The sequence below is a fragment of the Loxodonta africana genome, chromosome 7, assembly GCF_030014295.1.
Source record: "Loxodonta africana isolate mLoxAfr1 chromosome 7, mLoxAfr1.hap2, whole genome shotgun sequence".
NCBI lineage: Eukaryota > Metazoa > Chordata > Mammalia > Proboscidea > Elephantidae > Loxodonta > Loxodonta africana.
This window is the reverse complement of record NC_087348.1, coordinates 92474507-92491925: the sequence shown is the minus strand read 5'-3', so window position 1 is coordinate 92491925 and position 17419 is coordinate 92474507. Positions and strand designations below refer to the sequence as shown.

Sequence of the window (17419 nt, the reverse complement as noted above, 5' to 3'; positions counted from 1 at the left end):
CCCTCTGCCTGAGAAGCTCCTCAACCAAGGGAAGATTGAGGATAAAGACCTTCCACCAGAGCCGACAAAGAGAGGAGCCTTCCCCTGGATCTGACACCCTGGAATTGGGACTTGTAACCTACGAGACTGTGAGAGAATAAATTTCTCTTTGTTAAAGCCATTCACTTGCGGTATTTCTGTTATAGCAGTACTAGATGACTAAGACATATGACTACGTTTTTTAGTCCCTCTTTTTTGTTTTAATGTTGTTATCTTTTACATAATGACATCTCTGTTTCCCTGTTTTGAGTGTTTTAGCTTGTGTGTGTGTGTGTGTGTGTGTGTGTGTGTGTGTGTTTTCCCTATCTGGGTTGACATCTGGTTGCTCTGTCCTGTGTTCTAGTTTTGGGTTGTTAACTGATGTTCTTGACGTTCTAACTGGAGGACTCCTTTTAGTATTTCTTGTAATTTTGTTTTGGTTTTTGCAAATTTACTAAACTTCTGTTTGTCTGGAGAAGTCCTAATTTCACCATCATATTTGAGAGACAGTTTTGCTGGATATATAATTCTTGGCTGGCAATTTTTTTCCTTCAAGCCTTTATATATATATGTCATCCCGTTGCCTTCTTGCCTGCATGGTTTCTTCTGAGTAGTCTTATTAACTCTCTTTTGTAGGTGACTTTTCGTTTATCCCTAGCTGCTCTTAAAATTACCTTTCATTTTGGCAGGCTTGATTACAATATGTCTTGGTGACTTTCTTTTGGGATCTACCTTGTGTGGGGTTCAATGAGAATCTTGGATAGATATCTTCTCATCTTTCGTGATATCAGGGACATTTTCTGCCAACAAATCTTCAACAATTCTCTCTGGATTTTCTGTTATGTTCCCCTGTTCTGGTACTCCAATCACTCATATATTATTCCTCTTGGTACAGTCCCATGTAATTCTTAGGGTTTCTTCATTTTTTTTAATTCTTTTATCTGATTTTTTCTCAAATATGTTGGTGCCAAATGCTTTATATTCAATCTCACTAATTCTGACTTCCATTACCCCACTTCTACTCTTATGACTTCCTATTGAATCATCTAATTCTGAAATTTCACTGTTAATCTTCTGAATTTCTGTCTGCTGTCTCTGTATGGATTTTTGTGGCCTATTAAATTTGTCATTATGCTCTTGGCTAATCTGCTTAAGTTCCCCTAATGTTTTGTGCATTCCTCGACTTGTTCTGTGTTTTGTCTGATCTCCTTCCTGGTCTCTTGAAGGGTTCTGTGTATTAATTTTTTGTATTCTACCTCCAGTAATTCCAGGAAGTTCTCTTCATCTGGAAGATTTCTTGATTATTTGTTTTGGGAGCTTGCTGAAGAGATCATGGTCTGCCTCTTTATGTGATTTGATATTGACTGTTGTCTCTGAGCCATCAATAGGTTATTGTATTTATTTTATGTTTGCTTCCTGTGTCCTAGCTTCTTGTTTTGTTTTGATATGCCCAAATAGGTTGCTCAAGTGAGCTAATTTGGTTATTGGCACCTTTGAAGCTTTAACATCCTGTCACCAGGTGGTTAGAGCTGTTACTAGGTATGTGAGACCAGAAGTCCATTCACTTTTCTTGTATGGATTCAGCTCAGGTGTCCAGTTAGTCAGTCATTAAGTGTGTGGTACGGTCACTCACCTACAGTCCTAGATGAGCAGGGGTGATCGGTGTAAGCACAGGTATCTGGGTGCAGTAGGGGGTCATGTGCTGAGCAAGGCAGGGGCTGACAACTGCCCCTGAGTGTCTGTGAGGAAAGTGTGTCCCTGTTCCCTAGAACGCATAGGTGGGTAGGTTTTGCATCCAGACTATGGGCACCCAATGCCGTTGGCTGTAAGAACTGGGAGGCACTTATTTTTGGACCCCTGTCACAGGTGGTTAGGTGTCATGGGTGGAGCCACCAGTCCTCAGGACCTTAATGTGGGTAAGCAAGGACCCTGATTAATAGGCAAAGCAGTGTCAAATGACACGGACTTGCCTCTCCACCGTGTAGCTAAAACAGCTGAAGTTAAATTTCAGGTATATACCCTGTTGTGCTGTGCTAATGAAGGCCTATGCTGTTGAACTGGGCCCACACAGGTCTATGCAGGGGTGAAAGGCATTCAAAGTCCATAGATCCCTTATGCCTGTGCCTAGGCAAAGGAGCTCTTTCTGCCCTGAGTTCCCAGCTCAGGGGAGGAGGCAGACTATTTTTTCCATGTTTGTTAATTTGTTCCCTCTCCAAGGCCAGAAGAATGGCTCAGGGTGAGTGCAGGGTCTTTTTTCCTGCCCAGGGGTTGCAACTGGCTGGGACCCAGTGCAGAGCAGGAAGGCAGCAGGTAAGCGGATGAGAGGTATTTTTGTATCACGGTAGGTTAAACACGGGTATTTAACATTTGCCAATTGTGGGCTGCTGCTTGCTTGTTCTGGAGGGTTGAGCAGACTCTCCACCATTTGGCCTCCCTGAACGTGGATAACACATCCCAAATGCCTGTGTTTGCCTCACCACACTCACAGCAGTGGTGGAATCAACCTGTGAGGTGCCGGTTCCCACCAGGTCAGGGCTGGCGATTCCTCGCTGTCTCTGAAGTGTTTCTCTCTCCCCCTGCCATTCAGTCCAATTCCTCAACTCTGCCTTCGATGTTCAGGACTCCTAGCTTGTCATATAAAATCGATTCACTTGTTTTTTCTGGTCTTTGTTGTAAGACGGACAACAGGAAGCATCTGACTACTCTGCCATCTTGGCCCCACCTCCCCTGAGTTTCCTCATTTATAAAACAGGGGTAATAAAAACTATTGTTCAGATTAAATAATGTGACCACCTTGACACAGTCATTAGCACAAGTAAGCACTTTATAAAGGGCAGCATCTCCTGTTATCGTTATCACTGTTACTTCTTCCCATTCCTCTCTTCCCCATTCAGCTCTCTGGCTGGTCTTCCTGCCTCTAGCCTCTCCCTCTCTAATCCATTTCTCAGTGTGGCAGTGGGTGTGATCATTCTGAAACACATAGCTGCCTATGTTAGTCCTCTGCCTAAAGGCTGACCCCAACTCTTCAATGTCCTCATCCTGAGTTCTTATTTTTTGGCCTAGAATTTGAGATCCTTCTCCCTCTCGCCCCTGACAACCTCTTCAGCCTCATTTTTTGAGACTCCAAGTCTTTTCCTCTATACTGCACTCAAACCCAACTTCTATTTACCCCTTGTCATGGATTGAATTATGCCCCCCCCCCAAAATGTGTGTATCGACTTGGTTAAGCCATGTGTGGTTGTCCTTCATTTTGTGATTGTAATTTTATGTTGAGAGGATTAGGGTCGGATTGTATCACCACCCTTACTCAGGTCACCTCCCTGATCCAAGGTAAAGGGAGTTTCCCTGGGGTGTGGCCTGCACCACCTTTTATCTCTAAAGAGTGAAAAGGAAAGGGAAGCAAGCAGAGAGTTGGGGACATCATACCACCAAGAAAGCAGTGCCAGGAGCAGAGTGCATCCTTTGGACCCAGGGTCCCTGCACCTGAGAAGCTCCTCAAGCAGGGGAAGATTGAGGACCAAGACCTTCCTCCAGAGCCAACAGAGAGAGAAAGCTTTCCCCTGGAGCTGACACCCTAAATTTGGACTTTTAGCCTACTTTACTGTGAGAAAATAAATTTCCCTTTGTTAAAGATATCCACTTGTAGTATTTCTGTTATAGCAGCATTAGATCACTAAGACACTCCTCTAACACATCCTTTGCTTTTTTTCCTCCTTCCTGACTTTCCCTGTGCCTTCTACCTGGAGAACTCTTTTTACCTTCTTATAATTCATGACCCACCTGAAGAGTGTCTTCCATGATATAAGCCTGCTCTGGTCCCTCCTATGGGCCCCTTCAACTTCACAGTAGCACAGATCACATTGGATATAATAACCAGTTTTCTGATTGGCTACCCCATTAGACTATGTCAATTCACTTTGACCAGGCACCCAGCACAAAGCCAGCTTCATTCAATGTGGAATGAACAATGAACCTCAGTTATCCTAGTCATTAAAATGGTCAGCTTAGGTACCCAGGGGTGGTTAACCCAGAAGAAAGAATGAGTACTGAGGACTTGAGGAAAATTAAGTCACAGAAGACTCCCTGGAGGAGGTTGGATTTAGAATTATAGGACACCTAAGAAAGAGTGAGAGGGAGCAAGTGAATGAGAAAGAGAGAGAGAAGGAGAAGGGGAGAAGAAGGAGGAGGAGGAGGATTTTGGAAACTAAGGGGCTCTGTGTTCTCTCATACTTGCTTCTCCAGCTCCAGGACACTCAAAGGGTTCCCACTGGCCAATAGCCTAAGGATTTTACATTTATATAGAGAATTTTCACAAGCTTATCCTCATTCGTGTGGCTGGTTGGCACAGAGGCTTGACTGAGACTTAGAAGATCTGGTTTCAGATTCTGCCTTGTCCTTGGCTTTCTGTGTGCCTTTGGGCAATGCCTTTTACCTCTCTGAGCCTCAGTTTCCTCATCTGTCACATGGGAATATCAATCATTGCTTAGTAGGTGGAAAAGTCTACACAGACTATAAAGTTCTATGCCCCAATGAGGACTATTAATCTTGTTATTCTAATTGTCAATAAAGCCCAGTGTTACCTCTTAACCAGGCACCTGGGAGTTCCCAGAAAAATATTACCCAGTAGAAACGGACCCCTAGGGGCAGGGCCCCAGCAGGCCAGGGAGGGGTGGGGCTGGGAGATTAATGGGGTCAGGCTAAGCCCCAACCTGGTCCTTTGCACTGAGGCAGTGCTGGCTTGAGGACTGGAAGGGAGCAGCTGGAGGCCAGCTAGGTTGGGCAGGTGAGCTGGGGAGTGGCCTGGGCTGGGCAGGAGAGCCAGGTCATCCTGCAGAAGTTTCAGACATGATGGCTATAAATGAGGTGCAGAGCCATTCACAGCCTAAGGAAGGGCCAGGCTGTGGGAGGCCAGGGTTTAGGTGGCAGGCAGTTAAGAGCCCTCACATTATTATGAGAGGGGCCCAAAGAGAAGGAAGCTGGGCTAAAATCTTTCCTTCCCAACTCCTATCCTTCCAGGCTGGCTCTGCTGCCATGTGGTTTTTTCCCGGTAAACTCTTTCTCCTTATCAGCACAATAAGGGAGTTGGACCAGCAGCTCTCTTAGAATCCCCTCCTACTCCAAGTGTTGCCCTGTTCTGCTGCCACACTAGCAAGAGAGCCCTGAGGAAGTCAGGACAGCAGGCTCCAGTCTCCGCCCGCGCAAACACTGAGAATCAAGGCATCAGGCCCCAATGAGATGATAGTCTTGTAGGAAAGGATTCAGACCCCACTCCTGGCTCTGAGAAACTCCCAGGCCAGTGACGGAGACAGACATGTGCATAGACAGCAATACCCAGAATTATATGGGCTGCCAGAGAAGGAAGCTGAGGGTCTGTGGGAGCCCAAAGGAGACCCCCGATCCAGCATGAGGTGAAAATTTGAGCTGAGTCCTAAAGGAAGAGCACATGTCTGAAAGAAAGGAAAATGACACTGGAGAGGGAAGATGGGCAGTCAGTTTCTCTCCCAGGAGGACCTTTTGGTGCCCTGGACGGTGAGCCAGAAATCAGGCTTCTAGTCTAGTTCTGCTCCCAATTTGTTATTTGACTTTGAGCAAGTCACTCCTCTCTGAGCCTTTTTTATTTGAAAATGGGAGAAAAGGGAAACTGGATTGTATTGGCTTGCCCTTAAGGGCCTTATGGCTCAGATGCTCTGTGGTTGCCCAGCAAACCTTGCATATCCAGCCTTACATGGTCCCACACAGTAGAGAACAATCTCTCTGAGCTGCAGCAACTTACAGGGACATGTGGTTTCCATTAATTTAGATGTTAAAGTAAAAGAAACTAAAAATCCCAGCTGACTGGTCCATTATGGGGAGAAAAAACCCCGTTGCCGTTGAGTCGATTCTGACTCATATCAACCCTGTAGACCAAAGTAGCACTGTCCCACAGAGTTTTCAAGGAGTGCCTGGTGGATTCAAACTGCTGACCTTTTAATTAGCAGCCATAGCTCTTAACCACTATGCCACCAGGGTTTCTTATTATAGGAAAGGGTTCAGTTTAACTCAGATTAACCCTCTCATTTATTCTACAAATATTTATTGAGCTTGTATTTTGAGCCAGGTTTTGCCAGGCACCAGATATAAAACACTTATGTTCAGGACATGGGGCCTGGCTGCCATGACCTTTTCTCATAGTGACCTACCCAATTCCTCTCTTCCTTTAGTCATTTCTTGAAAGCAGCCTTTTCCCAGCCACAGAACTTCCATTTCATAACCAGTCCATCTGAAACAGTTTGAAACTCTCCTCAGAACAAAGCAGAAATTTATAATTGTCTCTGATATCAGCCTAAGAAACAGAGAGTGAAAAATAAAACCTTCGGCCTAATTTCCCCCCAGATGGAAACCAGAGCTTCCAAATTCTCCGGGTGGCCTGGCCTGGTAGAAAGAGTCCAGGGCCAGAGCCAGGAGGCCTGATTTCCAGGACAAACTCTGACACTGACCTGTTGTTGGTCTAGGGGTAGAAGAGGCATGAATACAAATGTCAACATAATCTGCCCCTGGATCACTTAGAGGAACAAGCCCAGAGTAAAGCGTGAGTCAGCATTTTCCCCCAGCTCTGTTCTGTGGGCTGAAAATGCTCACAGTGGACAAACAATGACCAACAGCCTCTGGGGCAGGAGTATGGGGAAGTGGTAGGGAGAGTGGAGGTGGAGAGAAGAGGGAGGTTAGTGGGGGGAGAGGTGTTGCTCTGTACAGATCTCCCCCAACCAGCCTCCCTCTTTTGAACATAAATGGATGCTTCTTAAGACTTTTTCTCTTGGATGGATTAAATTTGCCCCTCAACTTCACCATTTTCTTATATGGTCCATTTATGTTACTTTTTTTTCTTTAGAACCAGTGAGTCTAGGGTGGTTTAAACGTTTTCAATCTAGCTCCTATCCAAGTATTAAATATACTTTGTAGATTTCCAACTAAAAAAAAAAAAAAAAAAACCTAGCCTTGCATACCTCTAATTACATGGGATTCACTAATTTTCATTACTGGATAGTTTCAATTGTAAGGAAGTTATTCAATGTGTGAGGCTAAACTCTGGGTCCCTGAAGCTGCTAACACTGGCCTACTTCTTTGTGTTATCCCTTCCCTTCAACAGCTTTTCAGGTATTTGTGTCTACCCCTCTACCACCACTACGCCCCTCCACCCACCACCCTAAGTCTTCCTCTCCTCCAGGCTAAACAGGCCCAGCTCTTTCAAACACTGCTCGTTAGATACCTTACCATCCTGAACAACTCAATTGTGACATGAAATTCCTGCCACAAAGAGTGCTGGGACTGAGATTCATAGTTGGAAAGAAAAAGATGAATGTTCTAGTTAATATTTCTCTGATTGCTCTGTTTTCCAGATGTGTCCTGAGTTTCCCAGTGTCTGTCTGCAGACATCTAGCTCTGATTCACTATGGAAGCCATAACATGTAATGGATCAGACAATGCCTCACCAGTCTTCTACCTGGTGGGCATCCCCTCTTTGCCAGAGTCCCTCTTCCTCCCTGTCTTCTTGATTTTCCTCTTAATCTACCTGCTCATCCTGGTGGGTAATATCCTGATCCTGTTGGCTGTGGTGGCAGAGCCCAGCCTCCACAAGCCCATGTACTTCTTCCTGATCAACCTTTCAGCCCTGGACATTCTCTCCACCACAACCACTGTCCCCAAGATGCTGTCCCTATTCCTGCTGGGAGACCAGATTCTCAGCTTCCCTGCCTGCTTTCTACAGATGTACCTCTTCCATGGCCTCAACTGCTCAGAAGCCTTCATCCTGGTGGTCATGGCCTATGACCGCTATGTGGCTATCTGCCGCCCACTGAACTACCATGTCCACATGACCCCACAGACCAACGCTGCACTAGCAGCCAGTGCCTGGCTCACTGCCCTCCTCTTGCCCATCCCAGCAGTTGTGCAGACCTCCCAGATGGCTTTTGGTCCTGTGGCCCACGTCTACCACTGCTTCTGTGACCACTTGGCTGTGGTCCAGTCCTCCTGTTCTGACACCACCCCCCAGGCCTTCTTGGGCTTCCGCATTGCCATGGTGGTGTCCTTCCTTCCACTTCTCCTGGTGCTTCTTTCCTATGCCCACATCCTGGCCTCAGTACTTCATATCAGCTCCCGAGAAGGACGCTCCAAAGCCTTTTCCATCTGCAGCTCCCACCTTCTGGTAGTTGGCACTTACTATTCATCCATTGCCATAGCCTACATGGCCTACAGGGCTGACCTGCCCCTCGACTTCCACATCATGGGCAACGTGGTGTTTGCCATCCTTACTCCTGTTCTCAACCCTCTCATCTACACCCTAAGGAACAAGGATGTTAAAGCAGCTATTACCAAAATGGCATGTCTCCAGGACCCACGGTGCTCTAGGGCCCTTAATTCTTAGATGTGATTAATTTAGCTCCCAGGACAACCATAACAGTGCCTAGCTCAGAACAGGAACTCAATAAATATTTTTTAGTGAATAAATGAATTACAGCAGCCTAAATTTGCTTCATTCATTTGGGCAGACAGCTACAACCTGGCTTTCAAATACTGGACCAATAAGGCTTCCCTCTGGTGCTATGGAATAATTGTAGTCTTTGCAATTTTCATCAATTACTGTGATGAATAAAATTTCATCATCCAATCATTTATAATTTTTTTTTACTGATACTGTCAGGCCGTACAGTAGATGTTAGAAACAGAAATAAACCAGACACAGTTCCTGCCTTCAAGTTAGCCATGGTCTAGAGGAGAAGTCAGATTCAGAGAAAAAATATAATACAACAGAAGAAGCAAAAGAGTTCTTGGGAGCCAAGAAGTTAGCATTTAATTCAATGTTAAAGTTTTTTCTCCTATAAGTTTTTACATTTATGGCATTGAGTATCACTTGTTTGTTAGCAAATACTCATGTATCTGCAATATAATGGGCTTGAAATGATCGCATAGGAAAACCACTAGCTGCTCCAGTCAGGGAGTGGTATAGGGGTCCATGTCCCTGCCCAATGGGTGAGATTCACTTTCAGCTTGAAACTCCAACAAAGAAGTGGTTATTCCTGACAAAAGAGTTTAAATCTCAGTTCCTCTTAGAAATCATACAAGTCACAAAGGGTCAAATTGGAGCAAAGATGGGCAGAACTTCAGTGACCTTCAGAACTGCAGAGTTCCCAGAAAGGGAGAAAGAATGGGGTAGACAGCTGGCTTTTTTTCTTTTTTTTTAATTATTATTGTACTTTAGATGAAGGTTACAGAACAAACTAGTTTCTCATTAAACAGTTAGTACACATATTGTTTTATGATGTTGGTTAATGACCCCACAACATGTCAACACTCTCTCTTCTCAACCTTGTGTTCCCTATTACCAGCTTTCCTGTCCCCTCCTGCTTTCTAGTCCTTGCCCCTGGGCTGGTGTGCCCCTTAAGCCCCATTTTATGGGCCTGACTAATTTTTGGCTGAAGGGTGAACCTCAAGAGTGACTTCATTACTGAGCTAAAAGTGAGTCCTGGGGCTATACTCTCAGGGTTTCTCCAGTTGCTGTCAGGCCAGTAAGTCTGTTTTTTTTTTTTTTGTGAGTTAGAATTTTGGTCTACATTTTTCTCCAGCTCTGTCTGGGACTGTCTATTGTGATCCCTATCAGAGCAGTCAGTGGTGGTAGCTGGGTACAATCTAGCTATACTAGACTCAGACTGGTGGAGGCTGTGGTAGATGTGGTCCATTAGTCCTTCAGACAAATCTTTCCCTTGTATCTTTAGTTTTCTTCATTCTTCCTTGCTCTCGAAGGGGTGAGACACCTCACAGGCTTTTAAGACCCCAGGCACCACTCACCAAAGTAGAATGTAGAACATTTTCTTTATAAACTATGGTATGCCAATTGAGCTAGACATTCCCTGAGACCATGGTCTCCACAGCCCTCAACCCAGGAATTTGGTCCCTCAGGGAGTTTGGATGTGTCTATGGAGCTTCCATGACCTTGCCTTGCACCAGTTGTGAGACAGCTTGCATTTTGCAGCACATTTTGAAGAAAAATGAATCTTCCTTAGCAAGTTACGATAAGGCTCTGCACTTTAACAGAAAATCGAATAAGTGAATGAGCAGAGATTTTTTTGCAAATAATAGTAAGGATTTTCATACGAAGAAATAATATCCCAGCAGACTCATATGCGACAAGAGTATGGAATTTGCAGAACTGGGCTGTGAGAGAACAGGAATACAGGCTAGTCCAGATAAGAGGCTATTTTCTGGTGATCTAGAGCTAAGGATTCTCAGTAGTGCTCGGTAAGAATAAATTTCAAGTTTTATTTCCTTTAGATTTTGCAGCATAATTTTATGCTTAGGTTAGCAGTATAGTAAACTGATATAGCTCTTAGTCCAGAGTGTGGGTTCAATCATTCTCAAGGTAAACTTCAAATTATCTTCATAAAGTCCCAGTTAAAGAGCCCATCCAGGTATCATTTATGCATTGAGTGAAAACCATCTGGTCTTCGCTCTTAACATTTTGATGCCCAAGGTAGGACAGACCAAATAAACAGATTCTCTGTCCCCTTACAGAACACTGTTTTAGCCAGAATTACATCTGCTAGGATGTGCTATATGTCATGTTAGCAATGGAGAAAAGGAATAAATAAATAGTGTCATGGATTAAATGGTATCTCTCCCCATAACAAGAAAAAACGTTGAAGTCCTAACCCCTGTACCTGTGCATGTGACCTTGTTTGGAAATAAGGTCTTTGAAGATATTAAAAGAAGTTAGCATGAGGTCATACTGAAGTTGTGTGGGTCCTAATCCCATCTGAGTGTTGTCCTTATGAAAGATAGACAGAGGAAGAATGTCGTGTGATTCTGCAGCTGCAAGCCAATGAATAAACACCTGGAGCTACTAGAAGCTAGGAAAGAGGCATGAAACAGAGTCTCACTCCAAGCCTCAGAACGAATCAACAAGACTGACACTCTGGTCTTAGACTCTCAGCCTCCAGAACTGTGAGACAATACATTTCTGTTCTTTAAAGCCACCCCCTTTGCTGTATTTTATTACAATAGTCCTAGGAAACTAACAAAAATGGCAAATAAATATTAATTGGAAAACGTGGAATAGCCAGTTAGGCTTAGATATAATATTTCCTTTTCAGTGATATGTGTGTGCTTTATTATAATTTTATATGGCTCATACATAATAAGGTTATGTAAACCAAAGGAGCTCCTGCTTCATGAGGACGACAGTGAAATGTGCCAGCATTGTCAGTGGTCCAACAATGCCTGGGGCTAGGTAGGAATCTCTCTAATCCTGGGGTTCAGTTTTAGGAAGTCACTTGCCCTCAGATACATGTTATGCCCTCCAACCTAGTGATATTTAGACCTCTTCTGCTGATATCTTTGCTCAGGTCCACAATTGACTCAGAACTGAGATAGGGAAAAGAGATATCATTATTAGGCCTCCTCAGTGGCCTCCTACAGTCAATTTTCCAGGTAGTCACAGGTACACCTTGATTCCAGAAACATGCAGTCTGCCTGATTTGAAGTTTTCACCGGCTTATTTGAAAATGAACCAGCGGTCTTGATCTTGGTTTCCCAAACCTAAGAGTTAAGGCTTCATTGAGCTGAGCCCATATGATGATTGTACTAGATATAAGGGCTTACAGCTAGTTACCAAGCTAAAAATCATCATTTGAACCTCCAAGTCCTTAAAACTCTAATCCACAAAAGCTAATATTGGGTTTACACTGTCCATCTCCAGGAATATAATTTGGTGGAGGGGATGGATGAACAACCAGGAAAAATGGCTGCTGATTTTTCAGAGCTGCACTGGACCTGGGGTGGTAGGCAATTCCTCAAGATTTCTTCTACTTAGTACCAAACTCCCTGAGTACTCCTTGCTCCTTTCACAAAGGATAAGAGAAGCAGAATTTTCTCTGAGGGCGTTTTCCCATCTTGGCAGATTTGGACTTTCACTTAATTGCCTCATAAAAGAGAAGGGATCATAAATCAAAGACCAAAGATTCATAAAGTGAAGTGCTTAATAAGAGATGCTTCCCATAATAACCTTGAACCACAAAGGGCTACACCTTTTGTTAAGAGTGAATCAGAAGTAAATTAGCCCTTCTGAAGATTTGTATTGGAATAAAGAGTCACATAAAAAAAAACGGTCTTACATTGAAATAGATAAATGACAAGATAGGAAATATTTGCAGAAAATGAAAACAGTACCAAACAGAACTTTAAGAAATCAACTAGTAAAATAATTGAAATTAAAACTTCAATGAAAAATTTTAATAGCAAATTAGATACAAATGGAGAAAGAATTAGTAAGCTGGAAGATAGGTCAGAATGAAGCTTAAAGAGACCAAACAAAAGAAAAGAAAAACATAAGAGAGGGTAAGAGTCATAGTGATTGCAGTTAAAAAAAAAAAAAAAAAAGTCTAGCAGATTTTAATCATATTTCTAGAAGGAAAGAAGAGAAAGAAATGAGTAAAGGCAATATGTGAACAGTAAATGGCTAAGAATTTTTCAGAGCTAATAAACCAAACCACGGATTTAAGAAGCTGAAAAACTCCCAAGAAAGAAATACATACTTAGATACGTAATAGTAAAATATAGAAAGCAGAAAACAAGAGAAAATCTTAGAAGCAGTCAGAAAAAAAGACATATCATCTTCAATTTTTGCCCTTCAAAGAGTTACAGTTAAGCTGACTTGTCAAGAGTAAAACTAGAAGCCAGGGCCTTTGGAATTATTTCTTCAATACGCTGAAAGAAAATAACTGACAGAATCCTATCCCAGTGAAAATATCTTTCAAGTAGGAGGGTAAAATAAAGACATTTTTAGACAAGCTGAAGCTGAGAAAGTTTGCAACCAGCAGAACCTCAGTAAAGGAAATTCTAATGGGTGTACTTCAGGCAGAACAGAGGTGATTACAGATAGAAGACCTGAGCCTTGAAACATGAAGTGAGGATATCTGTTTAGGCTCAGATGAAATTTACAATCTTAAACCCCCAATCCCTCCAATCCTCCCTCACTGTGGAAGTAACTGGCCCTCTAGTGTCTGGGAAAAGTAGCCCTTCTTTGCTTGAAAACTGCAATAGATTCACCTGAGGTACATACCTTAAAAGAGAATTTTCATTCATATCAAGATCCACCACAACCACCTCCTATTGCCAACATATTCATGACTAGAGTCAAATATAAGCATGATACAGTTTGTGTCACGCTATGACAGTATGACATCAAAGGCATTCAGACTTTTTAAAATATATTTCAACAGAAATCTGAGAAACTTGTGTGGGAATAACTTCTGAGTGTTGGACCAAGGAGGGTACGATGTAACACCAGATCACACTAAATTTATTGATATGGATGAATATACAAGAGATTCTAGATTTAAGTGGTGTTAGCCCATGCAGCTAGAGGTGGCTCTAACAACTTACTTGGTTTGTTGACCAAAACTTGGACTTAATGGTGGCCTACATTTAATGAAGTTGAAATGCCAGAGCTTCTCTGGCATGACGTGGAGGAGGAAATACAAAGGCTTAGGGAGATAGGAATGTTGGACTGAATTTATCATGTGTGGACTACATACCCACTTTCTAACTACATTCCATGAGAAGGTTAGAAAACACTTCCTTCACTAAAACATTGAGAAATACATTAGTGAGAGGAGTACCTACATCCTTGAAAAGCTCTGTGGTTGCTCTCTGCTATAGGTCAGGTATGACTGCAGGGGTTGCCAGGGACTCCCTGATTTCAATGGAGATGATGGAATCCCGGAGTGTCAGAGGCTAAAAGGCAATGCTTAACCATCAAAGACAAGGTCAGCACATGTACTGTGCGGGGAAGCAGGAAAGAAATGGTAAGCAGAACACCTTGGATGCAGAGGTTTTCAACAGTGGCAAACTGATCATGGTGTCCTCAGGAATAAAATAGTTGGGAAGCATACTAGAGCATCGCTTGCTCTATATAACAGGAAAAAAACTCTAGGTAGGCTTGGTAGCCAAAATCATGACTTGAGTCACCAGAGGAGGGAGTCAAGACCTCTCACTCAATTTCCAGACCTAATCTATTCACTAACTCAAGGCCCCTTCCTTGAAGGGAAGGTTGTATTCCTTGAGGAATGAGGCTGCACCATTGCCGTAAGTACGTACTGAAAGTCATTCTCCAAGGATCTGTAGCTATTTATTAAAATGACTATACATTGGAAAAAAGGAAATAACCAGACTTTTCAGGAATTATTAGATAGTGACTCTGAATTGATGCTAATTCCTGGGGACTCAAAATGCCACTGTTACCCAGTAGTCAAACTATAAGCTAACAACTGTCTTAGTGGAAACCTGACTCACAGTGGGCCCAGTAGATTCATGGGCTCACTTTATGGCTATTTCAATTCCTGAATGTATAATTGGAATAAACATGCTCAGCAACTGGCAGAATCACCGCATTGGCTCTCTGACACATGAGCTGAGGGTTATAATGGTAGGAAGGGTTAAGTGGAAGCCCCGGTGACTCCCTCTCCGTACCAAAATAGTAAACCAGAAGCAGTACTACATCCCTGGAGGGGACTACAAAGATTAATGTCAACATCAAAGGCTTGAAAGAAGCAGGGGTGGTGAAATCCATTACTTTCCTATTTAGCTCAACAGTTTGGCCCGAGCAGAAGTCTGATGGATCTTGGAAAATGATTGTGGGCTGTTGTAAACTTAAGCAGGAGATGACTCCAATTGCAGCTGCTCTCCCAGATGCAGTATCACTGCTGAAGTATATCAACATGGCCTTGTTATCATTCAGGTTATTTTCCTCCTATAGGTAAGGTGTCTTCTCTCTCACAGCTTTCAAGATTTCTTCTTTGTCTTTAGTTTTCAGAAGTTTGACTCTGGTATACCTTGGTGTGGATTTCTTTGACATTATCCTGTTTGAGGTTTGCTCATTTTGAATCTGTAGGTTTATGTTCTTTGCCCATTCTGGGAAATTTTCAGTCATTATTTCTTTGGGTACTTTTTCAGCCTTCTTTCTCCTCTGGGACTCCGGTGACAAGAATCCTTTGTTATAATCCTCCCACAGATCCGTGAGGTTCTGTTCTTCTTCTTTTAAGTCTATTTCCTCTTTGTAGTTCAGACTTATTTCTATTATTCTGTCTTCCAGTTCATGAATTCTTTGCTCTGTCCCCTAGATATGCTGTTGAGTCTATAAATTGAGTCTATGTATGGAGTTTTTTTAATTTCATCTGTTTATTTTTCATACTAAAATTTCCATTTTGTTCTTCTTTATGTCTTCTACTTCTTTATTGAGACTTTTTATTTCTTTGCCAAGATTTTCTAATTTTTCATTTGTTTCAAGGATTTATGATGTGTGTAATTGCTCATCGAAGTGCTTTTATAATGACTGCTTTGAAATCTTTGTCAGATAATTCTAACATCTTTCTCATCTCAGTGTTGGTGCCCACCATTGTTTGTCTTTTTTTATTCAAGTTGAGTTTTTTTTTTTTTTTTTTTTTGATTCTTGGTACAATGAGTGATTTTCAATTGAAACTTGGACATTTTGGATATTATGTTCTAAAACTCTAGATCTTATTTAAACTTACTGTTTTAGGTGGTTTCCTATGACACCAGTCCAGCAGAAGAAAGGATAGCACTACCTAGTTACTTCTAGGTGGGGATAGAAGCTCAGCTTGCTCACTCAGCCTCTGTTGACACCTAGGGGGAGGTGGGACTTTTCATTACTGCTGAGTGGGGATGAGCATTTCAGTGCCCCACTAGGCCTCTGCTGATACCACCCTGGCTAGAAGGGATAGGAATGCTTTCTTGTTGCTCCCTTCATAGCCGCCATTCTACTTGGCCTTCTCTGACACCAAAATCATGGTGGTTTGAGGCACCTAGTTACATTCTGGTGAGGATATAAGTCTGGACTCCCCACTTGGAATTTGCTGGTGTGGCTGTGGGTGGAGTTGCAGTTTTCTCTGTATTATTTGTCTGGTATAGAGTGGTTACTATCTAAAAGTTTTCTGTTTTGCTAGACTGCTGCTATTCTAGTCCCTTGCCTAGAGAGAACAGGTTATTTTGTTGAGTTTTTTTTTTTTTTTTTTTCTGTACCTGTTATGGATTGAATTGTGTCCCCCAAAATATGTATGTAATTCCTAACCTCTATGCCTGTGGTTATATTCCATTTGGGAATGGGTTGTCTTTGTTATGTTAGTGAGGCTGGATTAGTGTAGAGTGTGTCTTGAGACAATCTCTGTTGAGATATAAAAGAGAGTAAATGCAAGCTGGCACAGAGAGATGGGGAAGAGAAATGCCAACCCACATGAAGATCGCCCAGAACCAGAATCTCAGAGAGACAAGAACCTTCCTCCAGAAAGAGAAAAAGTCTTTACCTAGGGCTGGCACCCTGAACGAGGACTTCTAGCCTCCTAAACTGTGAGAAAATAAATTTCTATTTGTTAAAGCCACCCACTTGTGGTATTTCTATTATAGCAGCACTAGATAACTAAGCACCAATTGGCATTTCTAAGTTTCCAGCTTCTCTAGCTCCAAGTGTGGGATATATGAGGCAAATATAAAACTCAGGGAACTCATCATCATGTCATTCCTTGGGTTGTCAATCCCTAGCCATTCTTTGGCTTTATCTATACCTTTCAGAATCTTCTTATATTTGTATCATAAATAATATTCAGGATTTTTTAGCTACACTTATCAGGAGGAGTAGGAAATAGTATATATACTCCATCTTCCCAGGAAATATGCTTTACCTTGTTTAATTTTATCTTTTCTGTTTAAAAAAAATTTTTTTTAAGTTCATCACTATGTGGAGAATAAACAACGCTCTCCTGATCCATTACTGATAAATTGTTTTAAATTCTAAAAACTCCCAGCAAGAAAGAGCAAAAACAAGAATCAAATTGATATTAGACTTCCTAAAAGGAGCAGTAGATACAAGAAGACACATGGAGTAATAATATTTAGCACTGAAGAAAAATATCTTTAACCTAGAGTTTTATACCCAGCCAAATGTTCATCAACAGTAGAATGGATAAACAAATTGTATGTTCACACAATGGTATACTACACATTATAAAACCACATTCAAAAATATAGATGAGTATTACTGTATTTGTAGGCAAATAATGTATAGCTTTTGCACTTGTTTGCTGGCTGCGCCCTTCCCCCACACCCCGAGGTATTTTTGTAAGTGCTGTATGCTAATTTTTTTTTTTTGCACCAACATGTGGAAGAGGATCGGCATGATGGAGTTAATGGTGCATGTTATTTGCATAAAATACTGTACAAACATAATATTGAGCAAAAAAGCCAACACAACAGGGTATATACTCTATGTAGAAGTCACTGTTGGTACCCCAACTAAATGCAGTGAGTGTCGGCTGTTAACACTTCACAGCTGTATCATTCTCCTGAGAATTGCCATCAA

At 42.3% G+C, this 17419-nt stretch overlaps 1 protein-coding gene across 1 annotated transcript; it reads left to right on the top strand.

Moving 5' to 3' along the window:
• Positions 1–6247: 6247 nt before the first annotated feature.
• On the top strand, positions 6248–8419 carry LOC100658622 (olfactory receptor 2AT4-like). Its single transcript, XM_003420083.3, has one exon. The coding sequence runs from the start codon at positions 7448–7450 to the stop codon at positions 8417–8419; it is 972 nt and encodes a 323-aa protein (XP_003420131.1). The 5' UTR covers positions 6248–7447.
• Positions 8420–17419: the final 9000 nt, after the last annotated feature.